We start from the raw sequence: 26,482 nt of genomic DNA on the forward strand, positions 1-26,482 counted from the left end.
CCTAGAAGACGGGCAAAATTCAACATGGCTGACGAAAACTACCAAAACCTTTCTGCCAACTATGAAGTTCAAATGTCACCAAACATCACAAAAACAAAGATGGAAAATCAAATATATATATATATATACATTTTTTGAAGAGGAACAAGTCCTCCAGAAAAATTAAAATATAATTAATTTTTCACCTTTGATTTTTTTGGTGTTTGGTGGCATTCGAACTTCATAGTTGGCAGTACTTTTCTGACAGTTTTAGTCCGCACTTTACCCCCAAAAATAACTAAAACACAAAACAAATCATAATTTATCACCTTATCAAATACAATTCAATTCTCATTGACGTCTTCAACGACAACCACTTGACTTCAAGTATATGACACAGGCTTTAAGGCAATTTAAACAAACTAGGCAGGCAATAAAGCACTGAACTAACACTTTGTCGTACAGTCAATTTCGCATAAATAAATCATGTGTTTACACTAAATGAAATACTCTTCGAACACTTATTACACCTTAACTTATACAGAAAATTCAGTAAATAATTCCTTTAAACCACATAAAAACAGTTTTCTCCTCAACATTCAACACAATTCTTATTCACCAGCGAAAGAACTAAACTCAAAAAGAACACAAAATTTAATACTTTATTCTAAGTTCACACATCTTTCACAAATATCATAAAATGACAAACTTTCAATAGTTTTAGCCATCAGACACCATATAACAATCACTCACGTCAAACAACCAAGAACAACTGACGTCATTATCCATTCAAAATTAACGAAAATTCTAGAACAAGTGACAACTATAGCAATCAAATCGAAAGAAAATCACGGCGACACCTAGTATAAAAAACCTAGAACTAACACACTAAAAGATCACTAACATTTAACTCTGAAGTAAAAAAAGTTGGTAATGCTTACTACATTCAACCAAGTGCCCGTGTTCTATGAAATTACCGCCATTTTAATGTATTATTATTTTTAAGTACTATGGTAGTTAAACAAGCATTTTTGTACGACAGAGTAGAAGAAACCGTTCGAAAAATTAATGTTCATATTATATTACAACATTATAAATTGAAGATCACTTTCTTGAATTTCATGATATCACTGAATTTCAGGTTGGCAAAAATATACTAAAAAGGACAGCTGAATATATTCCTATAGGCCTGCATCAAAGATATTCCTACGGATATTTTCGAAGCCACAGTGAAAACAGACAGAGCAAACATACGTATGCACTCGTAAGTATTTTATAACTACGTATAAATATCACACGTTATAATTTGCACTACTTTAAATTTAATTTCAGGGTTTCCTGAACTATCACACGAGCTGATCACTACATACATCGTATTTGTGTTATGCCTATAGGTTATGTTGTCTTTAAACTAAAAAAATAAATTTCCGCAGCTTCATAATAAAATTGCACACGCTCACACGCAATATAGGCAGAACATGGTTATGCCATTACATCATGGTGAAACCACCGTAAAACTCTGACTCGTGAATTAAATGAGGTATAACAAGAATAAAATTGGGAAAACACGAAAACGTCCTGCAGATACAGATGTTGGCCATTACCACTATCAATTCAAAAATAAACAGTGAACAACACAAATCCATAATATGTAAGTATTTTCTATATATTATATATGTATTTTAACGTTTCACGGGTGATATTTTGCATTATTTTCAATTTATTTCAACATTTCTCGGCACAACACAATATTATCAAATGATAGTCGCCATGTGCCGGGAATCGTCATACGTCACACGGGGACTGCGTTCTGATTGGTCAATATATACTGATGCAACCTGGGTAAAGTTAAAAAGCCTTGGGAAACCGGGGCAAATTGAACGCTGCGCTTGCCGCCATATTGTTGGAGAGCAGACAAATAATAGCAGTGCGTAAATCACGCAATTTAACGCTGTGATGATCTAAAATTGACATATTATGGCCATTTTCGATGTTTAACGTAAAATTAGGACGAAATAAACATATTCAAAGTTTCATTGATATGTGTTAGAACATTAAAGAAAAGAAAATACGTATGCAGAAATTTATAGAAAACATATTGATACATCCATAAATAGGCCTACACAATACACATTATAGATTGTATAATTTTATGATAATCAGCAAATTGTTAGGTTTCAGAGAATCTAAAATTATATTAACATATTAACTCTTAGATCACAAGACATAAATATATGCACCTTGATTACACAAGTTCTTGTTATAATCAAATTCCTAAGTGAAATAAATATGCGATAATCAGTATAGACCTGTTAAGTTTTAGAGAATAAAAAATAAATTATATTACCGGTACTTTTAGACCACAGGACATAGATAATCTGGCAAAATATAATGTGCGAAGGTAGCCAAATTACACTGAATTCATTCTTCAATTAATAGAGGGAATGCTATCAATTATAAAAAGTATCGGTACCTAATACATTGCAAACAATAGGTAACGTGAAGACCTAAAAACTAAACAATCACTTTATGCAAGATAAAAAAACCACATACTTTTTATGTGTGGATTTTTTACATATTGTATTTTTATTTTAAATAAATAAAATAGATATATTATCATTGCTTGCGGAGTGATGGTACATAATTTTTATGCACATATGCAATATCAATAAGATGCTATTCCTTGCTTTTGTTAATAAAATATATCCGGAAAAATGTAAAAGAGTTATTTATAGGTGAACTCTGAATCATAAATTCACAAAGGAGGCTTAGCTATTATAGCTATTTATTTATTTATTTATTATCTGTATATTTATTTATCCATATATGGATCTTGAATGAAAGTTTATTATCTTGCAGATAAATTCATTTACATAATAAAAACAAAAAGTTATCTTTCCACTAATGTTTTAACATCTGATGTGTAAGTCTAAATAATTCACTCAGTGGGATTTCTCTACAGTCTGATATACCTGTACTAACAATTAAGTATTCTTTATTGTCGTAAACTACTGATTGATTTTAATGATATTGATATCGTAACAACAGAGATAATATTATTCGTACCTTTTGCAAATAGCTTGGAAATTAAACAGGGATGGTATTATCGCCGCGCTCTCATGGTGAACATTCGGCAGGTCTTTGAGCGGCCTCATGCGTTCGGCAGGTCTTTGAAATTTAATTGTATTATTGTTTTCAATTTCTTGTGTCGCGCTCCAATCACTCGCCTCAATTTCAATAATGCAACCAATAAGCTGCTTCAATTATTATTAAATGACACTTACTTGTCTAATCCACGTAGACTAAACCCGAGGTTGCAATGTCTTGTGCTGAGGACGAACATTAAGGTATGTGATTAAAAATTATTATTAAAGAGTTATTATTAAAGAGTTAAGAAAGCCAACGTACTCGTATATGAAATAATAATAATAATAATAATAATAATAATAATAATAATAATAATAATAATAATAATAATAATAATAGCCATTTAACAATATAACAAACTAGTGCTTATTCTTATCGAGAAAGTAGACGTGACAACGTGATGCTTACAGTGAAACCTACAGAGCAATAATCGGTCGGCAAAATTATTTTTTTAAAGCACACCGCACGTTATTGTATGATGCCGACATGTTAAGCATGAGTCCGCGGCGATAATATATCATCTTTCAAAATTATATTGCCATTACTTTCACACTATTCACTAAAAACACCCGAGACAAAACAAAGGACAAGTATGACAATCGTGTTTACAGCTCTATTTCTACCAGTAGCATGGCGGCGTAAACATGCGCAGACTGGTTTCAATTTTGGACAGCACACCAGCGCTCTGTGTGAGTCTAGTATACTATTATAACGTCTTTGCCTCCAACTTCCCCTCTCGGCTCGCAGACTTAACTTGGTCGAGCTGTAGGTTTGCATAGAATATACTGTCCACCCTCAGTTAAAGTCAGACATTTTATGAAAACATCATCGACAGGTCTGCTGCTTTAAAGGATAGGAGGATTGACTTGGTATGCAAGAAATTGAGTGAGTCCTGAAATAAATTAAATTTCCTGTTTGCATGTGTTCTAGAACTATTAAAATTGCACGCAGTTTACGAATAGTAGGCCTACTCATTATATTGGTAAAACTGTTCATGCATTTGTGCATGTGAACAGCACTTCATATATTTTTTTTACGGCGAGCCGCTACTGGAGCTGGCGCCGTACATGCGCGAGACGACTGACGGCCATTTTGGGCATGAGGGTTGGCCACTAAAGGGAAAACTAAGAGGTGGAACTTAAACTGAGAGGATTCAATCCGGTATCGGAATTGGAATCCGGTGTGGCTTAGTGGATAGAGCGTCAGCACGTAGAGCTGAAAATCCGGGTTCGAATTCCGGTGCCGGAGAGAATTTACAATTAGTAAAGACGAACTTATAATTTGGGTAATTTCCTAGAAGACGGGCAAAATCCAACATGGCTGACGAAAACTACCAAAACGTTCTGCCAACTATGAAGTTCAAATGTCACCAAACATTATAAAATCAAAGATGGAAAATCAAACATATATTCATATTTTTAAGGAAGAAAAAGCCCTTCGAAAAATGAAAATATGTTTAATTTTTCATCTTTGATTTTTATGGTGTTTGGTGGCATTTGAACTTCATAGTTGGTAGTACTTTTCTGGCAGTTTTCGTCCGAACTTTACCCCCACAAATCACTAAAACACAAAACAAAACAATAATTTATCACCTAATCAAACAAAATTCAATCCTCATTGACGTCTTCAAAGACAACCATTTCACTTGCATTATGACACAGGCTTCAAGGCAATCTAAACTTAAAGCATGCAGCCAACAAAGAACTAAACCACCACTTTGTCGTACAGTCAACTTCACATAACTAAACCATGTATTTACACAAAATGAAATTCTCTTTGAACTCTTATTACACCTTAACTTGTACGGAAAATTCAATGAACAATTCCTTGGAATCACAGGAACAGTTTTCTCGTCAACAATCGACACAATTTTTATTCACCAGCGAAAGAACTGAACCAAAATCGACATAAAATTTAATACTCTGTTCTATGTTCACACATCTTTCACAGATATCATAAAATGACAAACTTTCAATAGCTTTACCCATCAGACACAATATAACACCACTCACGTCAAACAACCAAGAACAACTTACTGACGTCATTATCCATTCAAAATTAACGAAAATTCTAGAACATATGATGACAGCTATAACCAATCAAATCGAAGGAAAATCATAAAATGACAAACTTCCAATAGCTTTAGCCAGCAAAACAGTATAACACCACTCACGTCAAACAACCAAGAACAATTGACAACGTCATTACCCATTCAAAATTAACGAAAATTCTAGAACAAATGACAACTATAACCAATCAAATTGAAACATCATCAATGCGACACCTCGTATAAAAACCTAGAACTAACATATAAAAGTCACTAAAAATCACTAACATTTAACTCTAAAGTAAAAAAGTTGGTAATACTTAGTACATCCAACCAGGTGCCCGTCTTCTATGAAATTACCATAATTTGTGTAGATTATATCCTGGAGATGATAATGTGACGTAATCTATCAATGTGAAATGTATGGAAAAATTTACACAAAATTTTGAAATTGTTCCACGCCCTCCAAACGATAATTCAATCACCTCCCAGTGGTTTTCAGGTCTATGGTGTATTTGAAGCCAGATTCATGTTTTTTTTCTTCCCCTTCCCCCACGATTTATTCCTTTGCTCTGTGTATTACTTTTTCAAAAGGTAGTCCTAATATTGGTTCAAATATAAAGCCAATGTTTTTCTGCCTGTTGATTGAAATGATTTCAGCACGCTTACTGGAACTTTCGACTGAGATACACGGTACTTCTTCATAATTTCAAAATGTTCAGATTTCCTAAGGCATTTGGCAATGTTATTGCTGACCGTGCGTTGTCTATTACTTCTTAATAGCTCTTCTTTGGTACAGAAACCAGGAACACGAGGGAGAGTTGCAGTGACAGCAACAGGGACGCTGAGGACAGGGATAACATTGCAAGTCTTTTTTATAGCATTCGTTCATTGAGAGGATGAAAGACCTTTTTCGGTGGAAATCCGTATGATTTTGACTATTAGGAAAATATTGTAACACTCGTACTTACAACGTGGTAAGTTTTTCCATTTTTCAAACTGGTGGTCTCGCAACTTTTTCCAAAGATATGCAAAAAAGAAAAACTCCCCCCCCCTCTGTTAAGGGGAATATTGATAAAATGACCAATTTCAAATATCCTCTAATGTCGGAACAGGCCATTGATGCAGTTCCTGTAAAAGACAACAATAATGATAGCAATGACGATGGGATTAGCTACAATAAAGTTGTACATTTCCGTAAAAATCTCGAGAGATTATTTTAAACATGACGTTATTTTCTGCATTATTTAGCCTATACAGTACGATATAATAAGGAATTATATTTAATTTGTATAGTAAAAATGTGAACACGTGTTATTACTTATTCAGTGATTGTACAAGTGTTAAAAGAGTGTATCCAAGAATTAAGATGGTTTTTAAATCTATAAATACTCGATTACTTTCACATTCTGTTAGGTTATATGGTTACATTTACGTGTGCGTCCATCCCGTTGTCAACGTAGGACACAAATATGTTGACATGAAATATAGGTCACTCTTAAGACGGCGGTACCATATAATAAATAGACACTATAATATCTTAGTTGGTACCGTGCCAGCCCCTGCTTGCTTGCGTGCAAAATCCCAGTTTCTACTCCATTTGTTTTCTTTTTAGAAAGAGAAACACTGAATATTTTATCGATCTATTTGGCTGCCAAATATTTAAATTAATCATGTTTTCTCTTTAGATAAAAACTTATTTTGTAGAGACAATAAATCTTATGAAATTTTGACGTTTCATTAAAGGAATAAAAATAAAATTAGTGCTTGCGGTTTTACATGAAAACATTGTTCAGGATTATATCTTCGTCCCACGCAAGCGTTGGCTATTCATCTTTCGCAGTTTGCTTCTCTCACTACCAGGACCAGTGATAGCGTTAAACCAAGGAAGCACAGACACGCAAACAATGAATAGTGTTGCACGACTTAATTACGAATTAAAACGTTTTCTCTCGAAAATGTGCGATATTTATAGACTAATTACATCACGTGAAATGTTGAACTGAAATTGCGCCTCATATAAATAAGGTTTACCTATTCCTACGAGACGTTTATGCATCGCGCTCTTTTGTTTTGGTGTGAAATTTACCCTGTCCATTTCTGAACGTGTTCCGAGCTATTCTGTGATTGGTAGATACTTAGTTGCAATTGGTTAGTGATGGTGTTACAGATGTGATTTAAGTTTTGGTGGTAATCTTAAGAGTTTATGTATGTTAAAATAAGTTTCACAGAAGTTCTAAGAGTGTAAATAAAAATAATGTCAAAATTAGATGAAAGTGTTGGATTTTATCGCAAAATGTCTGATTTACAGGAAAGATTAAGAAGAAGGTAACTACTTTTTTTGTTATTGGCTATGTGAGGTTAGGTTAGGTTGCAGTTATGTCAAAATGTCATAAACACTACTATTTCTCATATTTTTAAACGGCACTACTGTACGTACTAAATATGGTTTTTTTCCTTCTGTCTAGTGAAGAAGAACGTTTACATCTTGAAGAAAAATTCGCCCTTTTAATGAGAGCATGCAGAGATGAGTAAGTCGAAGTAACTTACAGTTAATTGAAACACCGAGATTACGTAGGTGGATGTTGTCAGTAGTAGGCCTAGCATTACTTTCTTGTGGAAACAGTTTACTATGACAGCGAGTTGTTGCTGTGACATAGGAAAATTCAGATTTTTATTTAATAGTAGCGAGACCTACCAATTTTATTTCGTAGTTTCGATTAGTTTTTTCATATGTCAACTTCAGCCTGTCAAATAAAAACAGTTTGATTTAAATGTAGGATTTAGGCATTGTATGTGATGTATTTAGGTAGGCCTATATGAATAATATTCATCCCTCAAGGCTTTTGAATGAAAATTTTGAAATGTGTCATGTTATAGACCGGTAGTTAAAGTAGAGATGATGATGATAATAATAATAATAATAATAATAATAATAATAATAATAATAATGATAATAATGGTTTTATTTAACCTGGCAGAGTTAAGGCTGTATGATCTTCTCTAACACTACCAGGACTACAGTTTTTACACAGAATGAATCTTTCGGTTTGCATAATTCACCAACATAGAAAGTTCTGAACGAAAAATATGTAGATTAGAAATTCCTTTGATTAAAATTTCAAACTGTTACCAGATCAAATATTGTTGAATCTCACTTTTTCGATGAGTTCATAATAAAATGTTGTGAATTTCAAAGACGATAACTTAGTGAACTGAAAGACATTCTTAAATCAAAACGTTTAGACGAAGTCTAGGTCTGCCATCTGTTGAGAAGTGTTGATGGAAAATTCCAAAATTAAAAAAAAAAAAAAGTTGTAAGAACTCTTTATGTGTAGGCCTATCCCTGATATAAGTGCAAATGTTGAAAGATTGTTCTCCCATATGAAGTTACTGTGGACTGATGAGAACAACAATTTGCATAGGCTATGGGGTCTATAAAGACAATAAAATCAATGCTTATTGTGAAATCATTTTTCAGTTAGGATTGTGTTGCATTTCATGACTTAATACTTGAAAAAATACATTTATTACAAGTAATCCATCTTCAGAAAAGTACTGTATGAGTGACTTTGATTTATAACAGTGTATTCTCAGGTGAACCTATTTTCTAAGGAGTACATTTTAAATACTTTTTGTTCAATTTATCGTTTAAGTACCTTATTTTTAATAATAGTATTTAATTTGATGTAGTTTTCTTGTTTTAATCTGTTCAATGTGGATAAGCTGATGAAAATTGCACATGAAAGCTTCATCATCATCATCATATCCGTCACGTATTAGACCCTACAGGATCTGTTACGGTCTCATGCCAGCGCTTTTGTGGTCTTCCCAATTTCCTCTTTCCTCTTGGTACATAAGTAAGAATCTGTTTAGGCCATCTAGTGCGATCCATCCTTTCGACATGTTTTTTCCACTGAAGTTGATATTGTTGAACAAAATTAACTATAGGATCCATTTTTAGTTCCTGCAATATGTCCACATTTTTAAGGTGTTCCAGCAAAGAGCATCCCGCTGTTCGTCTCATGAACCTCATTTCAGCTGTCGTCAGCCTTCGCTCATCAGCTTTTCTGATTGTCCATGCCTCGCTACCGTAAGTGAGGACCGGTCGAGCTAGTGTTTTATATACCTTTAGCCTTGTATGTTTCTGAACATGGGATGATTTGAAGACGGCGTTAATGACGCCAGTGATTTTTATAAATTTAGGTATTTTGTTCGACATATCTTCATCAGTGATGTAAGAGAGGTTATAACACATGAAAGCTTAATTTTTAAAATCAATGCTAAGTGTCCTGTATTTTTTCTGATGTTTCTGGGAACCCTAGTTTTGGATTTGAGTGTCCTTTATAATATGCACATTCAACAATAGCCGTGCCAATGAGTGTCTTTTAGTTAAAGTGATTGTATCTCATTTGAATTCACTTGGAGGGGCCGTGTTGAAAGTTGTTGTTTTCTAATGCCAGGCATTTGACAATAGAGTCATTTGACCTCTTGCACTCCAATATTTTTCAAAGATATTATCATGGTCAGCCACTGAAGCACAGATTTTGAGGTGTTCCGAATCCATTTCTTGGTTTGAGTTGCACAATGGGCAGTTAGGGAACTGATATATTCCAATTCTATGCAGGTGTTTGGCCAAACAATCATGGCCTGTTCCAATCTAAATGCAGCTACAAACGATTTTCGTGGTAAATCGGGAATTAACTGTGGATTATGATGCAGAGATTTCCATTTTTTCCCTTGAGATTGTGTTATCAAATTTTGTTTGTTGAAGTCTAAGTATGTAGATTTAATAAATCTTTTCACAGAGTAATACGTAGATTTAGTAACAGGTCTGTAAGTAGCAGTGCTGCCCTTCTTTGCTAAAGCATCCGCATTCTCGTTTCCCAGGATTCCACAGTGGGATGGTATCCATTGGAATACAATTCTTTTATTGAGTGATATTAACTGAGAGAGCATTTTATTTATTTCTGCTGTTTGAGATGAAGGTGTGTGTTGAAAATGAAGAGTCTAGAAATTCATGGATTTTGTTTCTTTTGTAGACAGTGCAGTAAAGGAACATGTGTGAGCAACAGAATTTTTAAGAAGACCTCTAAATTGTTAGACTGCATGCTAGTTATCTTACACCTAGCATGGTGTGTTGCAGAGAGGAGGCACGACTCAACGACTTGAGGGAGCGGTACGAAGTGTTCCTGGAGGAGGAGAAGCAGCGGCGAGAGCGCAACGAGCGGATTCTGCAGACCCTGGACCGCATCGAGAGCCGTGCTGCCATCCTCACTGCCAAGAGCGAGAGACTGAGGCTTCTACGGGTGAGTCCTGCTGAGACTTGTCACTTTCATCAGATCAGGAAGCTGTTGGATCTATATAGCAGCTAAGATTGCCAACCTTCCTGTATTTGGCCCTAATTTTTAATAGTCTCTCGGCTCTTCGAGCATTTTTCTCCAATATTTTTGCGTAATATAAACATTTTTATTTGATTTTGCCGTGAATGATGCTAATTTATAAGATGAATTTTGTTGTTGGAGAGATGCACTAAAATGTGCGGTTTTTTATAGTCCCGTCGCTCTAATTTCCGGCAGCCAATCGCGTTGCAGATCGGCTACATTTAAACGTGTGCGTCTTGTGATTCGTTGATTCATTTCTTAAGCCTCGATAAGTACTTAATATAATCGCCCGTCATTTTAGCTCTTTCGTTGGCGTTCGCAGAAAGCACATGAAGACGTTATTTGCCGCTCAATTATTTGCTGAATTACATTGCGTTTAATTTATTATCATATGAGCTACGACATGATAATGTTTAACGGTGTAGCATATAGATTCCTCGTGTGGGAGCTCGGCAACGTAACAACAAAAATGGCGAACGATACTACCTACCTAGACTTTATAGAGCCTTCACTTTCTAAGACGTAGGCAAAGAGGCGGAGTCACGCCGGAAATAACAGCGTCGGGACTATAGAAGGTAATATTTTGCCAGAAATGGGTTTTAGTGCTCACCCATTTAAAATCAAAACTTGTTAATGTTATAAATTTGAAAAAAATTGGCGACTTTTGTTCTAAGCTTACCAAGTAGTAATGCTGATACAAAGAGGGTGTTTTATCTCATGAACAATAACTGGACAGATGTTGGAAACAGGCACATGAGACATCAATCAAATCAGAGCTCCAAGCTGTAGTCTAAGTTAACTATTACACGAGACAAAATATGTCTCAAAATACTCTTAATTTAAGCCAGCTGCCGAATGTAGAACAAAGTTGTTTTTAGTAACTGAACCAAATAATTTGTCTATTTTCTGTGTGAAATTTTGTCTCCCGGGTCATTCCATAGTGACACCCTCGTTGTAACCCGTGTCTGCAGCATGGCTCTGAACCAGGCTCTACACACCATAAGAAATATAATGGGATGTGCGCGTAATGTTCATCTTCTTCCATCCATTATCCACTTACGTTTTATTCAAATAGTCACCTGTGGGTGCGGTACTAGAAATACACTTATAGTATAGAATTCGAATTAGATTAACTACTAAAACGAATGTGAAGTTGAAATAGTACATTATGCAACGAGCCTATAATGAAGGTAATTAAGAAGTGAGTATGGATATTTATGAAACGAGCGCAAGCGAGTTTCATAATTTTCATACTCACTTCTTAATTACCATTATAGGCGAGTTTCATACGACTTTTTATGCTCGATCATATTTCTAACTTGATATTATTAATTTTAATTGTATCTGACCTTCAGCAATGTTCCGTATGTTGTGAGATGTGTGCAGACGCGAAAGTATTGATTTTTTCTGAGGAACAGATGTCCACATTGACCTTGCTAGGCCATAAGAACCTACAGAGATAACATTGAAATTAAATTAGACATTGAAAAACGAGATGACAAATTGAATTTATTTGAATATTATTTACAATTAACGCTAATTATTATAGTAACAGAACATAACCTTCTGCGACAGTATTGGATTTCCAGCCTCCGTGACTTTTCGTTAATTCTCTTTCGATTGCATATCTGACAATAATCGATACTTACGGTTTTATAACAATAGAAAGCTGACCTGTCATTGGCTGAACAGTTGTAACCTAAGTCGTCATTGGCTGAAAGACCTGACCTTTAATGAGTAGGTGTACTTTAATGACATGCATTAAAGGTCTGCTACCAGGTGTATAATTACTACGTTTCGGCATGGTCGAGCATAAATATATTTAACGGTTGGTAAAGAATACTACGTGAAAACGAATTTTTTCTAATGACACATTTCGACGCAGTAGCAAGATTGTATTGGTTAGCAGCAGCGCCTTTAAATGACACGGTAAAGTGAAGTGAGAGCGGTATTCCAGTGCATGCTTGTGATTTTAAAAACATGGATCACAAACGTTTATTCTGACCAAACAAAGCATTTGCCTGCAGGTTTGTTGCTGAAATATTTTTTGAACAATGGCCTAGAAAATATCTCTCAAGAAACAGTGTGGCTCATAATACTGATTCTCATCTTCCCTGTATCTACTGCGTCGAGTGAACGAAGTATGAGTGCATTGAAGAGAGTTAAGACATTTTTAAGGAACTCCACGTCAGATTCTAGACTGAGCAATTTGAGTACTCTGGCTATTGAGAAGGGTTTGTTGAACAGTCCTTTCAGGGACGACATCTTCAAAGAACGCATCATCGACATCTATGCAGAGCAAAAAACACCCCGACTGGAGTTTATCTACAATATATATATATATATATATATATATATATATATATATATATATAAGAAATGAACTTTAGAATACCCAGTTGCATGAATGTAGCTTCGCCACTGGTTATCACATTATTAAAATCTCTGCTTTCAATATTAACATATTAAAACTAACTTCATGTTAAATAATTGACTTACATGGCATTTAAATATTCACCGAAAACGGCAAAGTGCTAAAGTTAACAGATCTGGCAAATTCAACATGGAGGTTTATTATAAAAGACAACTAGTTGTGTGGATGCGATATGGAGAAGTGTTCTTCATTCCCCGTGTGTTCTGTTCTGAGGTGAACATTACTGGTTAAAAATTGGGTGTTACAGATTTTCTACACTTAGGTCTAAGGATAAAACAAAACTCATAAAAAATGAAAGATTCATGTGAATAACGTCTTCAGTTTATGTATTCTGGTTAAAGCGAATATTGAAATTCAGTTAAACTTACAGACTTGCAATTGCAAAAAACAACGAACAAGTTGTGGAAAACAAGTAATCCTATGTCCTAAATTTAATAATATATAACATTTTATGCGGCAGTTACAGGATCCAGTTGAGGCAAATAGAGATAATTATTTCAATGAAAGATGGGAAGCAAGTCGTACACTAGGAATAAAAAGAAAAACTGAAAGAAAAAATTGAATGAGGTAGGAACAAATAGTAAGAATAAAAATATTCGAGATTTATATAAGGGTATAAAGGAATTTCAGAACAGATATCAGGCAAGGGTAAACGTGATCAAGGATGAGAATGGTGACTTGCTTGCAGACTATCATTCATTCCTGAACAGATGGGCAACTACTAAATATACATAGGCCAAATAGAAATGATTGGGACGAAATTCAAATACAAACTGCTGAGCCATTTATACACGAACCCAAACTTTTTAAAGTCGAAATTGCAATAGAAAATCTGAAAAAGTACAAGAAGTCTCCAGGTATCAATCAAATCCCAGCAGAATTAATACAAGAGGGTGAAAGCGCATTATCTAGCGAAATTTATAAGATTGTACTTGCTATTTGGGAAAAGGAAATTGTACCAGAACAATGGAAACTATTTCGATTAATTAAAATGTGTCTCAGTGAAACTTACAGCAGAGTCCATATATGCCAGCTTCTGTCTGATGCTTTTCCAATTCACTGTGGGCTAAAGCAAGAAGATGTACTATCACCTTTACTTTCTAACTTCGCTCTAGAATATGCCATTAGTAAAGTTCAGGATAACAGAGAGGGTTTGGAATTGAACGGGTTACATCAGCTGCTTGTCTATGTGGAGGACGTGAATATGTTAGGACACACACACGATACATCATATTTAGCTACTGAAGCAAAAGTTTGAGTGTGAAATAGTAAGTGAAGTGGAATTCTGAGCAAAGGAGAGACGTGCAACAACCTCTTTCTTACATTATTTTTTTATTTGTAACATTATTTCCTAAATAAATGCTCCTAAAAAAAAAAAAGTTGTAAAAAAGTAAAAATGAAGTGTTTATATCATTGGTTTTTACCGTAAAGTTACTGCTTATCTTTCAGCTGGGCTTATTGGTTTGTGAATCAATTTTGTGGGTAATTTTACAATAACATTTTCAATTGAATTTAAAACAAAATGAAATTGTTCGGGAGAAAGTCTGAAATATTCCTTAAAATTAGTGGGATCATTTTCAAGATGTCTTAATATCTATTTCTAAACATGACATTAACTACTTTAAAGATCCGTACTTGCGTTTCAAGGCAAAACTTATATTGTAACGTTATCATATTATCATCCACTTATCAGCTGGTCAGACATGGTCAACTATATAAAACAATTTACTCTCCACCTACGAAGTTCGCTGGTAAATAAACCACTCTCTGATGATGAACGCTGGTGGTTTCAATCGTCAGCGATGTTCGCTTGGCAAAGATTGTCGTAGCCAAACCGTAGCTTAACGCTACAAATAACAATATAAAGCTATCTTCACTCAGATGTGGCTTCCAGATGTGACGTCATGTATGCAGTACACAGTTTAAATTACCCCACACCTGACGTCATCAGAATCAGTTAGGAAACAGAACCTGATAAATAGTAAAGGGAGAGGTGTAACTTCTGATTACATCCAACACCGTATTTTTTAAACATACAATATGGTCCAGGATAAAGTTTACAGAAGTTTGATTATGTTGCACTCGCAGCTCAGTGAGAAAACTTATTGGTGGCATTGTTAATTGTTACTTCAGTTGTTGCAAAGTAGGCTGTGAAAGAAACAATGAAAATGGTACTCAGCATCCATGAAAAAGAAATCCTTATAGTCGTTAATTTCGTTCATATGCAGGCAGAGCTAATGTGAAAGCGGTATGTAAGTCCACCACTGTGGAGTAACGGTTAGCGCGTCTGACCATGAAATGAGAGTGCCTGGGTTCAAATCCTGGTTGGGATGAGTTACCTGGTTGGGTTTTGTCCGGGGTTTTTCCTCAACCAATAGAAGCAGAATTGCTGGGCGTTGGACCTCGGACTCATTTTGCCTTTATTAATTCACACATCAGCATCCATACAATAGCCGGGGTTGAAGTTCATGGTGCAGCGTGCTGTACTTGTACAAGAGCACAGCCGTTCAGGTACCCAATCATTCACAGAATAGGAGTGGTAAGCACAATAAGCCTCAGGCTGCAGTGCAAGCCTTCGGATCTGTCCTCCATACAAGAAAACAGTATGCGAAGTTTATGAAGAGGAGTATCATAAAGATCCACCATCAAAGCAGACATTACTACTCCTGGTGAGTAAATTCAGGCGAACTGGTTCAATTTTGCGTCAACGCAAAGGATGAAATGAGAGGAGATAAAGAGCTATAGACAATGCACATATGAGTATGGTGTTTGACAAACTTGTGAATTCTTCTAAGAAATGCAAGTGATGGATTGCCGAGTAATTAAATCTGAAGAGAACGAGTGATCTATGAATTGGGTACTTTTCATACCACATACAGGTTAGTCACCATCTGCAAGCGTGTGATTTAAATCAAACACATCTGTTTTTGTTTTTTAGTTTTAGTATACTTTATTGTAGGCCATACTGTAAATACTGTCTCTCTCTTGGCTTATGACTCATGAGCAATGTTATTCTGATTTTCTGAAGATGTTGTTTTGTACATCTGGTGTTGGCAGTCTTAAGCAAGTTGCAGAGGAAGTCGGTTCACTCTGTGCAATTCAGAGGATAGTAACGATTAGCTGAGGTGTTGACCTGTGTTGAACCGGTGAATAAGTGTGCGTAATACTGAAATGGAGGACAGTACAGTGAAACAAGACCTGATGGAAATGAAGGAGAGCATGGTAGAGCTAAGGAAGAAGATGGAAGAAATTCAACTGGAAAACAAAATTCTGAAAAGCAAATGGATCACTTTGAGGAGGAGAAGAGGAGAAAAAACTTGTTATTTTTCGGAATATAAAAAAAAGATAGAGAATAGAGTATCGATACATATGAGAAGATATTAGGAGCGTGTTGGGAGTGTTTTGGTATGGACGTGAGCGATGGACAAATACAGGAAGCATTTAGAGTAGGAAAGAAGCAAATACAAAATTCAGAACAAGTTAGGCCAATATTAGTAAAATTTAAGAGTGTGGTTACGAAGGAGAGGATTGTGAAGAATAGGAGGATGCTAGGGAACACAACGATCAGAATAGATGACGACTGGGGCTACAAAGTGAGAAGTAGAAGAAGAGTTTTAATCTCTTTTCTTAAAGCAGCACGAAGAAATGGACAATTCGCGAAACTCATCAAGGACAAAATTAAGATAAACAATTTGGTTTTTAATGTTGTTGTTGTTGTTTTCTAATGCCAGGCGTTTGACAATAAAGTCATTTGACCTCTTGCACTCCAATATTTTTCAAAGATATTATCATGGCCAGCCACTGAAGCACAGATTTTGAGGTGTTCCAATCCATTTCTTGGTTTGAGTTGCACAATGGGCAGTTAGGGGACTGATATATTCCAATTCTATGCAGGTGTTTGGCCAAACAATCATGGCCTGTTGCCAATCTAAATGCAGCTACAGACGATTTGCGTGGTAAATCAGGAATTAACTGTGGATTTTGATGCAGAGAGTTCCATTCTTTCCCTCGAGATTGTGTTATCAAATTTTGTTTGTTGAAGTCTAAGTATGTAGATTTAATAAATCTTTTCACAGAGTAATACGTAGATTTAGTAACAGGTCTGTAAGTAGCAGTGCTGCCCTTCTTTGCTAAAGCATCCGCATTCTCGTTTCCCAGGATTCCACAATGGGATGGTATCCATTGGAATACAATTCTTTTATTGAGTGATATTAATTGAGAGAGCATTTTAGTTATTTCTGCTGTTTGAGATGAAGGTGTGTGTTTAGGGACTATTGATAGAATAGCTGCTTTGGAGTCTGATAATATAACTGCATTTTTAAATTTACTGATGTGGCATAGAAGATTCCTGAGACTTTCACTTATTGCAATGATTTCTCCATCAAAACTTGTTGTTCCATATCCAAGAGATCTAGTTTTTAATGTAGAAGGATGTCTAGTAACTTTAAAGGACCCGTTTATAGGCTCAGAAGAAAGGGAAAGGAACAGAAAAATTTTGGAAGAAAAAATCAAGAATATCGTACCAGCATCTAAAGACGAGGTTAGTGGCACAAGTATGGTGAGTGTACACAAAAGTGGTGAGGCAAATGTAAAAGTCTTAAACTCAGCAAAAATTTCCGGAAAGCAGGCAGTGACGTCATCTGAAGAAGAAAGTGAAGTGATGCCAACTGATATTCAGCAAGCACAGCAGAACATGACCTCAGTGCAAGCGAATGGAAATAGTGGACATCAGATGGGAGCAATTCCGAAGTGGGTGAAGGAACTAAGATCTAAATCGAGGCTGACTAGAAGTAGAGTAATGCAAGTAAGTAATAGTTGAGGAAGCAGTGATGAAGGAAGAGGGGAAAACAAGGTGAAAAAGTAGTATGACTTAAGGAAATGGATACGGAGGGAAAATAAATCGAGAGAAAAGAAAACTGAGACCTAAAATAAAGTAGCAATGGGAAAAGTTAGCAGTGAAAAGTGCAAATAGTAGTGATGTGAAGTGAGGGGAAATGTATTATACAGGAGCGAGCTCAAGAATAGAAGTATAGTATTTTTGATATAATAATGGGTGAGGAGTAACGTTAGTGGAAGAATTGTTGACAAGAAAAGACTAGTAGAAGAATTGCAATAATAAATTAAAAATAAGTAACGACCTAATTGACTTGTACGAGAGGCGTGTAAAACAGGGAGACGGCACTGTATACTAATAATGTGAAGTGCCGCCTCACCGAAAGGTATATTGCTTGAAGACAAATATGTTCATTCATTCATTCATTCATTTGCTTCCACCGTATATAGTCCATACTACAGAACGTCCATAAGGTCAAAATGTCCATATTTTCAAAATGTCCATACAGTGAAAATGTCCATGTACTAAATGTCCATACAACAGAAAGGCCATATGATAAAACGTCCGTTAAGTCAAAATGTCCATAGTGTCAAACGTCCATAATGTCCAAGTTCAAAGCAAAATTCTGCTTGAATAGAACACAATAAATTTTATTCCATAACTCGTACAAATAAGTTATTAATCGTCGGGAATCGGAGCCCCACTTTTAAGATGGTAACTAATACTTTTAAGGTTTAAGAGAATTTCTCCTTTTTCTTTGTAGCTGTTGTAGTTTCTCACAATCTGGAGAATTTGTCTTTGATTCATCAAATACGTTTCATTCCCGGCTCTTTAATTTGTGTATGCCTCACTCTTTCTTGCAATATTTGTGTCCAAATTCCATTTTCTTCGCGCTTTAGGCACTGTATAAATCGCCAAGTGGATGGATGTACAGCCATCACGCGTTGAAGAAGATTGTGCCAGTCTTCTACCACGTTGTTTGTGTGCTGCATGCCTTTCAGGCTTAGGAGGTTCATGTTCCTGTATCGCCAATATATTTTTGTCCTATCTCAGTTAAAGTCATGATGTTCGTACAGGTATCCATGAAAAGAAAGAAGTGGCTTACCCTTCTGTGACGACACTAACTGAGGATTTCGTTCCGTCTTTAAAAAATTCAATTCTGATTAGTTTTGCATTTGAAAATTTTTACATAGGTTACTATAACTACCATGAACAATGGATATAGTGTACATTATAGAGCTCTGGACATTATGACTCTGGACATCAGAGTGAAGTGGACATTATACTGCTATGGACATTTTGACTCTGGACATCAGAGTGAAGTGGGCATTATAGAACTATGGACATTTTGACTCTGGACGATTTAACATGGACATTTTCAACGTGGACATTATTCCATGAACATTTTGACGTATGCACATTATAATCCTGGACTTTATGTCTGGTAACCATTCATTCATTTGTTCGTTCATTCATTCATATATATCTGGTGTTGGGTGTAAATGCTTATTTCATGCTAAAGTTAGACAAATCAACAGGTCAATTCTGTATTTGAGAAGTTTAATATCAAAGATAGACATCTGTCGTCTCCATAGTTTTGATCTAGAGGCAATTTTTTGTTTCACAGTGTTCTTTGTAACATTTAGCACAATTTATTTTATAAATGTAGTGTTAGAGTTTGCATATGGTTTCACTATAACTGGAAAGAGCATGAAAAATTGTATAAAAATCCACAGCTATCTAAATTTCGATCTGAGGTCAGATGTCCGCCTTTGATATTAAGCTACTCATTTGCTTTAATTACTGCTAGTGCATTCTTAGCATACAGAATAAAAGTAAACTTTTTTAAAATGAAATTGGCAATTCAAATATATATAGTTTACTCACAGTTGGAAAAAAAAAATTTTTTTCTGATGTCCGAAGATTTAAAAATTGTCATTACCCTAAAACAGAAGTAATTTAGACATTGGTACAATTGAATCCATATGAATCCATACTGTTTAGTAGACCTTCTGCTGCTATTTTAAGTATAGTGGAGTTTTGTATCTAAAATTTAAAGACCAGGCTGATTAGATAACATTTTCTTGAATTTGCCCATATCATACAATTTCTTGATAATGTATATGATTTATTCCAGAAACATTGTGACACAGACATGTTGAAGCTATATCCTGAATATTTTTGTGATATGATTTATTTCAGAAACATTACTAGAGAAACATGTTCAGACTGTTTCCTGATATTTCTTGTAATATGATTTGTTTCAGAGACATTATGAGACGTACATGTTGAGACTATATCCTGGGTGGAAATACATTACTGATAGGTTCACTAGTGAGCCCTCAATACCGAAATATGATCCGCTGCATAATAAGTTCAATATGGATGCAGTCAAGATTCGCCCATACAGTGCCTTGGAAAGTACGCCAGTACCTTTTCCATCAGATTTCACAAGAAGAACAGCATCTCCCACATTGCAGTGCAGTCATCAGAACACCTCTGAGCCAGTACTGGTTAGCGTACCACGAGTTGATATTACATCATCAAAGAGACCCATACAAGAATTTCCTTCAGTAAAAACTGTATTTCATAAGGATACTGTGCAACAGATACCGCCGGGTGTTGCAGCTGGAAAGGGTGCAGCAGAGAGTTTTGTCTCTGGTCAGAGAAAAACGAGCAATGATGTGGGTCTACATGAGCTGGATAATTGCCTGGGAAAAGCAGCCGAACTGTTGAGAGGAAGCAACAGCAACGCCAAGGACACGAAGCAGCAGGTGGGCAACTCTGTGGATTTTGAGCAGGAACAGAACACTAGTGGTGATTTGCTGAATGTTTCATTATCAGATGACGGAGTTCTTCAGGAGGAAACTATCCACTCACAAGTCAGTATGGACCCAGACAACAGCGACCATGCTCACAAACATGAGGGAGAAGGCAGAGGAATGCCGGAAGGAAGTGTTCCTCATTTGTCCCAATTGTTAACATCAACTTTTCAGGAATCTGCAAATGAAAGGGGTACCATCATTCCAAACACAGATGTCCAATTGAATAAAGGTTTAGAATTAACTGAACCAAACTGTGTATCACAAGGTGCTGACGTGAGGGATAGTGAGAGGACAGAGCAAAGTGAAGATAATGAAAATGTGACTGATGTCATGTCCAAACAGCAGTTGGGGCAAGTCGATCAGCGGTACAGTCAATATGGGGCAGAGTATGATCAAGAACTAACAGATGAGCAGTTGGCGGAGTATGATCAACAGTTGGCAGAGTATGATCAGCATTATGCAGTTCAGCAAGGAGCTGACTATGATGGTCAACATGTTCCAACTCAGCAAGGAGCAGAATATACTGAACAGTATGCAGGCCAGCAAGGAGCAGAATATGCTGAGCAGTATGCAGAGCAGCAAGGAGCAGAATATGCTGAGCAGTATGCAGACCAGCAAGGAGCAGAATATGCTGAGCAGTATGCAGACCAGCAAGGAGCAGAATATGCTGAGCAGTATGCAGAGCAGCAAGGAGCAGAATATGCTGAGCAGTATGCAGACCAGCAAGGAGCAGAATATGCTGAGCAGTATGCAGACCAGCAAGGAGCAGAATATGCTGAGAAGTATGCAGACCAGCAAGGAGCAGAATATGCTGAGCAGTATGCAGACCAGCAAGGAGCAGAATATGCTGAGAAGTATGCAGACCAGCAAGGAGCAGAATATGCTGAGCAGTATGGAGACCAGCAAGGAGCAGAATATGCTGAGCAGTATGCAGAGCAGCAAGGAGCAGAATATGCTGAGAAGTATGCAGACCAGCAAGGAGCAGAATATGCTGAGCAGTATGCAGACCAGCAAGGAGCAGAATATGCTGAGAAGTATGCAGACCAGCAAGGAGCAGAATATGCTGAGCAGTATGGAGACCAGAAAGGAGCAGAATATGCTGAGCAGTATGGAGACCAGCAAGGAGCAGAATATGGTGAGCAGTATGTAGACCAGCAAGCAGCAGAATATGCTGAGAAGTATGCAGACCAGCAAGGAGCAGAATATGCTGAGAAATATGCAGATCAGCAAGGAGCAGAATATGCTGAGAAGTATGCAGACCAGCAAGGAGCAGAATATGCTGGGAAGTATGCAGACCAGCAAGGAGCAGAATATGCTGAGAAGTATGCAGACCAGCAAGGAGCAGAATATGCTGAGAAGTATGCAGACCAGCAAGGAGCAGAATATGCTGAGCAGCAAAGAGCAGAATATGCTGAGCAGTATGCAGGCCAGCAAGGAGCAGAATATGCTGAGAAGCATGCAAACCAGGAAGGAGGAGAATATGCTAATCAGTGTGCTACTCAGCAAGAATCGGAATATTCTGACCAGTCTGCAACTCAACAAGGAGAAAAATATGTTGATGACAGTGCAAATCAACAAGGAGTTGAATATGCTGAACAGTACGTAGCTCAGCAAGAATCAGAATATGCTGAGCAGACTTCAGCTGAGCAAGAAGGAACAGAACACACTGAGCAGCATGCAGACCAACAAGGAGCAGAGCTTGCAGATCAGCAGTTAGCAGAGCATGGTATGGAACAAGAAGATGAACACCATGTGCAAAGTGAACAGAAAAGTGATCAGACCAAAAATGGTGGGAACAGCAGTCAAGGAGAACAACTCCAGCCTCTCCACAGTGCAGGAGGTAAGCAGTTAGATCAAGTTCAAGTGCACAAGCTGCCAGACATCACTGAGTCCTCTGCAGTGCAAGGGATGGCCTTTATTCTCACTTGCATTGAGAGGCACGATGTAACGTAAAATAACTTTGTTTTTATGTATTTCCATATTATTTTAGTTTTATTTATTATTTTAATACTTTCAACACTATATCACTTAAGAATAAAAATATGTACCGTTATATGACTTTCATGTGCTAACTTGAAATAAGTTTAAAGCACCTAGTTTTGGCTTGGGAGCCATCTTCAGAACTGCAGTTCTGAAAATGGCTCCCAAACTGAAACTAATCAACTAGGTATTTTTAAACTTAGTTCAAGTTAACACGTGAAACTCATATAGGCCTACATATTTTTATTCCTTAGTTTATTTATTTAATCTGACAGGATTAAGGCTATAAGGTCCTCTCTTCCATCCTACCAGATAGCAGACATAAATATAAAAAATACAAACAGTGACAAAAATAATACAAATTAAATTAAAACCCTGTAGAGGATCAACAGGGTCAAAGAACGCTGTACAGCAGTGGTCGTCAGCACTCGCTGAAATGGGTAAAGGGTAAGCGGAGCAACGTGTTGTGCCTCATCGTGCACCAGAAAGAGGTAGAGAGCATACCCACCAGCAGCTACGAATGCACCATAGTGCATGTCTTCTCCGCCCCGGGTGCAGTGTGCTGATGACCGCTGCTGTAAAGCACTTATTGCTAACACAAGAAAAAAAGATAGTTAAAGTAACAATGATGATAGTGATAATTAGAGCTAGTATTTTGATGATATTGTATCTTTTTTCTAGTAAGTCAGAAACATAGCTGCTTTAGTATTTATATGTTATGTGATAAACGGAGTGTTTTGAAACATATTTGTTAGGACATTTTTTTTTGCATTTTTTACCTGCTAAAACTCATAAGAGCATTTTTTGTTTTATTCGGTCATTTTTGGGACATTTGCATTTAATTTTGGTCATATATCCCCATTATTAATGTAAAATATTATTTATTTCCTTTGATATTTTCTCTACATATTTTTCAATTTAATACCCATTATTTTGTATATTATTTTAATTGTTTTTCTACACAAATATTGCCATTTTAACGTAGTACACCCCATGTAATGGATCAGTCCAATCACCCCTTGAATATAGACTCCTCTATACCTGCTAGTTCCGGATAAGAGTGGCCTTGTGATGGGCTACATGAAACTACCTCAGGTAAAAATTAATTAAAGTGTTCTACTTAGAAAAATGATATAAAATTAAATAAACTTGATGTTGGTACTAGTCTAAATATTAATATTCCTACGAAGCCAGTTATGTAAGATCAATTTTTAGGGCATTTTAAGGGCATTTTTTTAAAAGATTTTTAGTTCATTAACGCATAGTTTTAGGACATTTTTTCATGATTTATAGGTCATCAAAATCCTAGCCCTAGTGATAATAAAAATGATGATAATAATAAATATATTACATATTAATGATAAAACTTACAGCAGCATAGTTACAATATTTATTATATGTTACAGGTTATGCCGAAGTCATGCAACCTGACAAGTGTTTAACAAGCAATTCCATGAACTACAATTTGATTGCTTATTAAACACCTGTCAGGTTGCGCAATATTATATTCAAAAGCTAAAACTAAAATTTGGTATCGGCATCAATTTATTAAGGATGTTCAATTCATTAATTCACTACATTATGCAAATGTTGAGTGAGTAGAACATGATCACCAGCCTGAATCGTACAAAACAGTTTGGGATCTGCCAAAATGAAATAATATGAGCTTCGAGGTCCGTGACATTCAAAAGCAGTATGCCATTTTCTTTTCTCGATTGGAAGAATTATGTCACTGTGCAGATTACACAACTCTAATTCAAATTGTTGATCTTGCCTGCAATTCACACTTCATTGGATTGCTGAAGAACGTTAGCCGTGGCCCCGTGCTCATAAATGGATTTGCAAACTGTTCTGGAAGCTGGTCAAGGAGTTAACTGTCACACCTTTTCACGATGGAAAATATATTTTCTTGTCGCAAAATTTGATTTGAAGAGATTGAGACAATTTTATCAAAATGGGGAACTAAGTTTTAAATATTTTGATTTTGTGTTTTGGAATTTAGGTTGAGTTCATTGAGAATGTGTGTTAGGAGTGCAAAGTTGAAATTTGACTCCAGATTCTGTGACATTACTGTCACACTTTCAAAACCTTTATTTTAATTTAATTCAGGAGTTCTATGATGTCTTTTCTCGAGGAAAAGATCTTTAGAAGCAATTTGCTTTGCTTAACCTACGAATTTGGATGTGCACAACAAGGTCACCATACTCTCTGATTCAAGTTCTTCCAAGAAAGAAAGAAACTTCCGATGTGTCAAAGATAGGTTTCCATCTCTGATGAAACTCGTACATTTTGTACTATTTTCATCACATGTTCCTTTTCCAAATACTTCTTAAAATGAATACTGGTATATACATTAGGAAGTTCGTGGTCAAAACTAATATTTTATTTATTTATTTAGAATAACGTGCAAAAACAACAGCACAAGGCCAATTACAGTTTAGCACGATACAAAACAGAACAAAACAACAAATGATGATGAGAATGAATGATAGAAAATGGCAATGAGATGAAATATAAACAATATAATAGTCTACATCAATCATTGATCAAATAATAATTATAAAACTAGTACAATGAGATAATTGAAATAATGGAATAGTCTACATTAATCAATTGACCAAATGCAAGAAATAAAATGGACAAATAATTATAAAATTAGATCAGTGAGTTAAAAACTCAAAGATATACTACACATTAAATGGATCCAAGTTGAATCCATGCAAATTAGCATATTTAATGCATCTGCAGACCGGAGACAGAGATTTAGGATTCTTATTATAAAACAATTTATGAAATCTTAAACCATTAGCAGGAATACGAAGACTGATATTGGTTATGAAAGATTCACAATCAATATCACCCTTAATGACTTTACAAAAAAATAAATAATCAAGATCCTGACGTCTGGTGAACAAACTACCGCAATTGAAATAATTGCATTTAATCTCATAGTTATAATCGGAATTTGGTAAAAATCTATAAGAACACAAGGAAATAAATTTTCTTTTAATATTCTCCAATTTAGCCGAGTCAGTGGAAGTAATGGAGTTCCATACAACAGAGATGATAATAATAATAATAATAATAATAATAATAATAATAATAATAATGAAAACAACAACAATAATAGTAATAATAATAATAATAATAATAATAATAAAAACAACAATAATAATAATAATAAAAACAATAATAATAATAGTAAAAACAATAATAAAACAATAATAATAAAACAATAATAATAATAATAATAATAATAATAATAAAAATAATAAAAACAATAATAATAACAATAATAAAAATAATAATAATAACAATAAAACAATAATAATAATAATGATAATAATAAAAACAATACTAAAACAATAATAATAATAATAATAATAATAGCAATAAAACAATAATAATAATAAAAAAACAATAATAATAGTAATAACAATAATAAAACAATAATAATAATAATAATAATAATAACAACAACAATAATAAAACAATAATAATAATAAAAATAATAAAAACAACAATAATAAAAATAATAATAATAACAATAAAAACAATAATAATAATAATAAAATAATAACAAAAATAACAATAATAAAAATAATAATAATAACAATACTAAAAACAACAACAATAATAATAATAATAATAATAATAAAAAATAATAATAATAATGATGATGATGATATTTACTTCTAACCTAGCCGTGTACCACAGAAAATTACTACCCAGGTCGCCAGTTGACTATCACTGTCTTAAAGAATCCCTGTTACCAGGCTCAGAGTTCTTATGGAAGTAAAATTATAGGAAATAGGCGAATGACTGGAACATACCCCAAAAAATCTCTCCTTC

General features: G+C 35.2%; 1 protein-coding gene across 2 annotated transcripts in view; it reads left to right on the plus strand.

Annotated features, from left to right (window-relative positions):
- The first annotated feature begins 6,990 nt into the window (after window positions 1-6,990).
- The window catches only part of LOC138695122 (mediator of RNA polymerase II transcription subunit 12-like), a 170,015-nt gene continuing 150,523 nt past the window's right edge, over window positions 6,991-26,482 (plus strand). The window contains exons 1-4 of one of the 2 annotated variants that reach the window (XM_069819541.1): window positions 6,991-7,501; window positions 7,642-7,704; window positions 10,320-10,482; window positions 20,093-22,490. In XM_069819541.1, coding sequence (XP_069675642.1) covers window positions 7,431-7,501; window positions 7,642-7,704; window positions 10,320-10,482; window positions 20,093-22,490 — 2,695 coding nt within the window. In that variant the 5' untranslated portion in view covers window positions 6,991-7,430. The remainder of the gene's footprint in view (window positions 7,502-7,641; window positions 7,705-10,319; window positions 10,483-20,092; window positions 22,491-26,482) is intronic. The other variant, XM_069819540.1, reaches the window with a different exon arrangement.

Source organism: Periplaneta americana, chromosome 2 (assembly GCF_040183065.1).
Source record: "Periplaneta americana isolate PAMFEO1 chromosome 2, P.americana_PAMFEO1_priV1, whole genome shotgun sequence".
Classification (NCBI taxonomy): Eukaryota; Metazoa; Arthropoda; class Insecta; order Blattodea; family Blattidae; genus Periplaneta; species Periplaneta americana.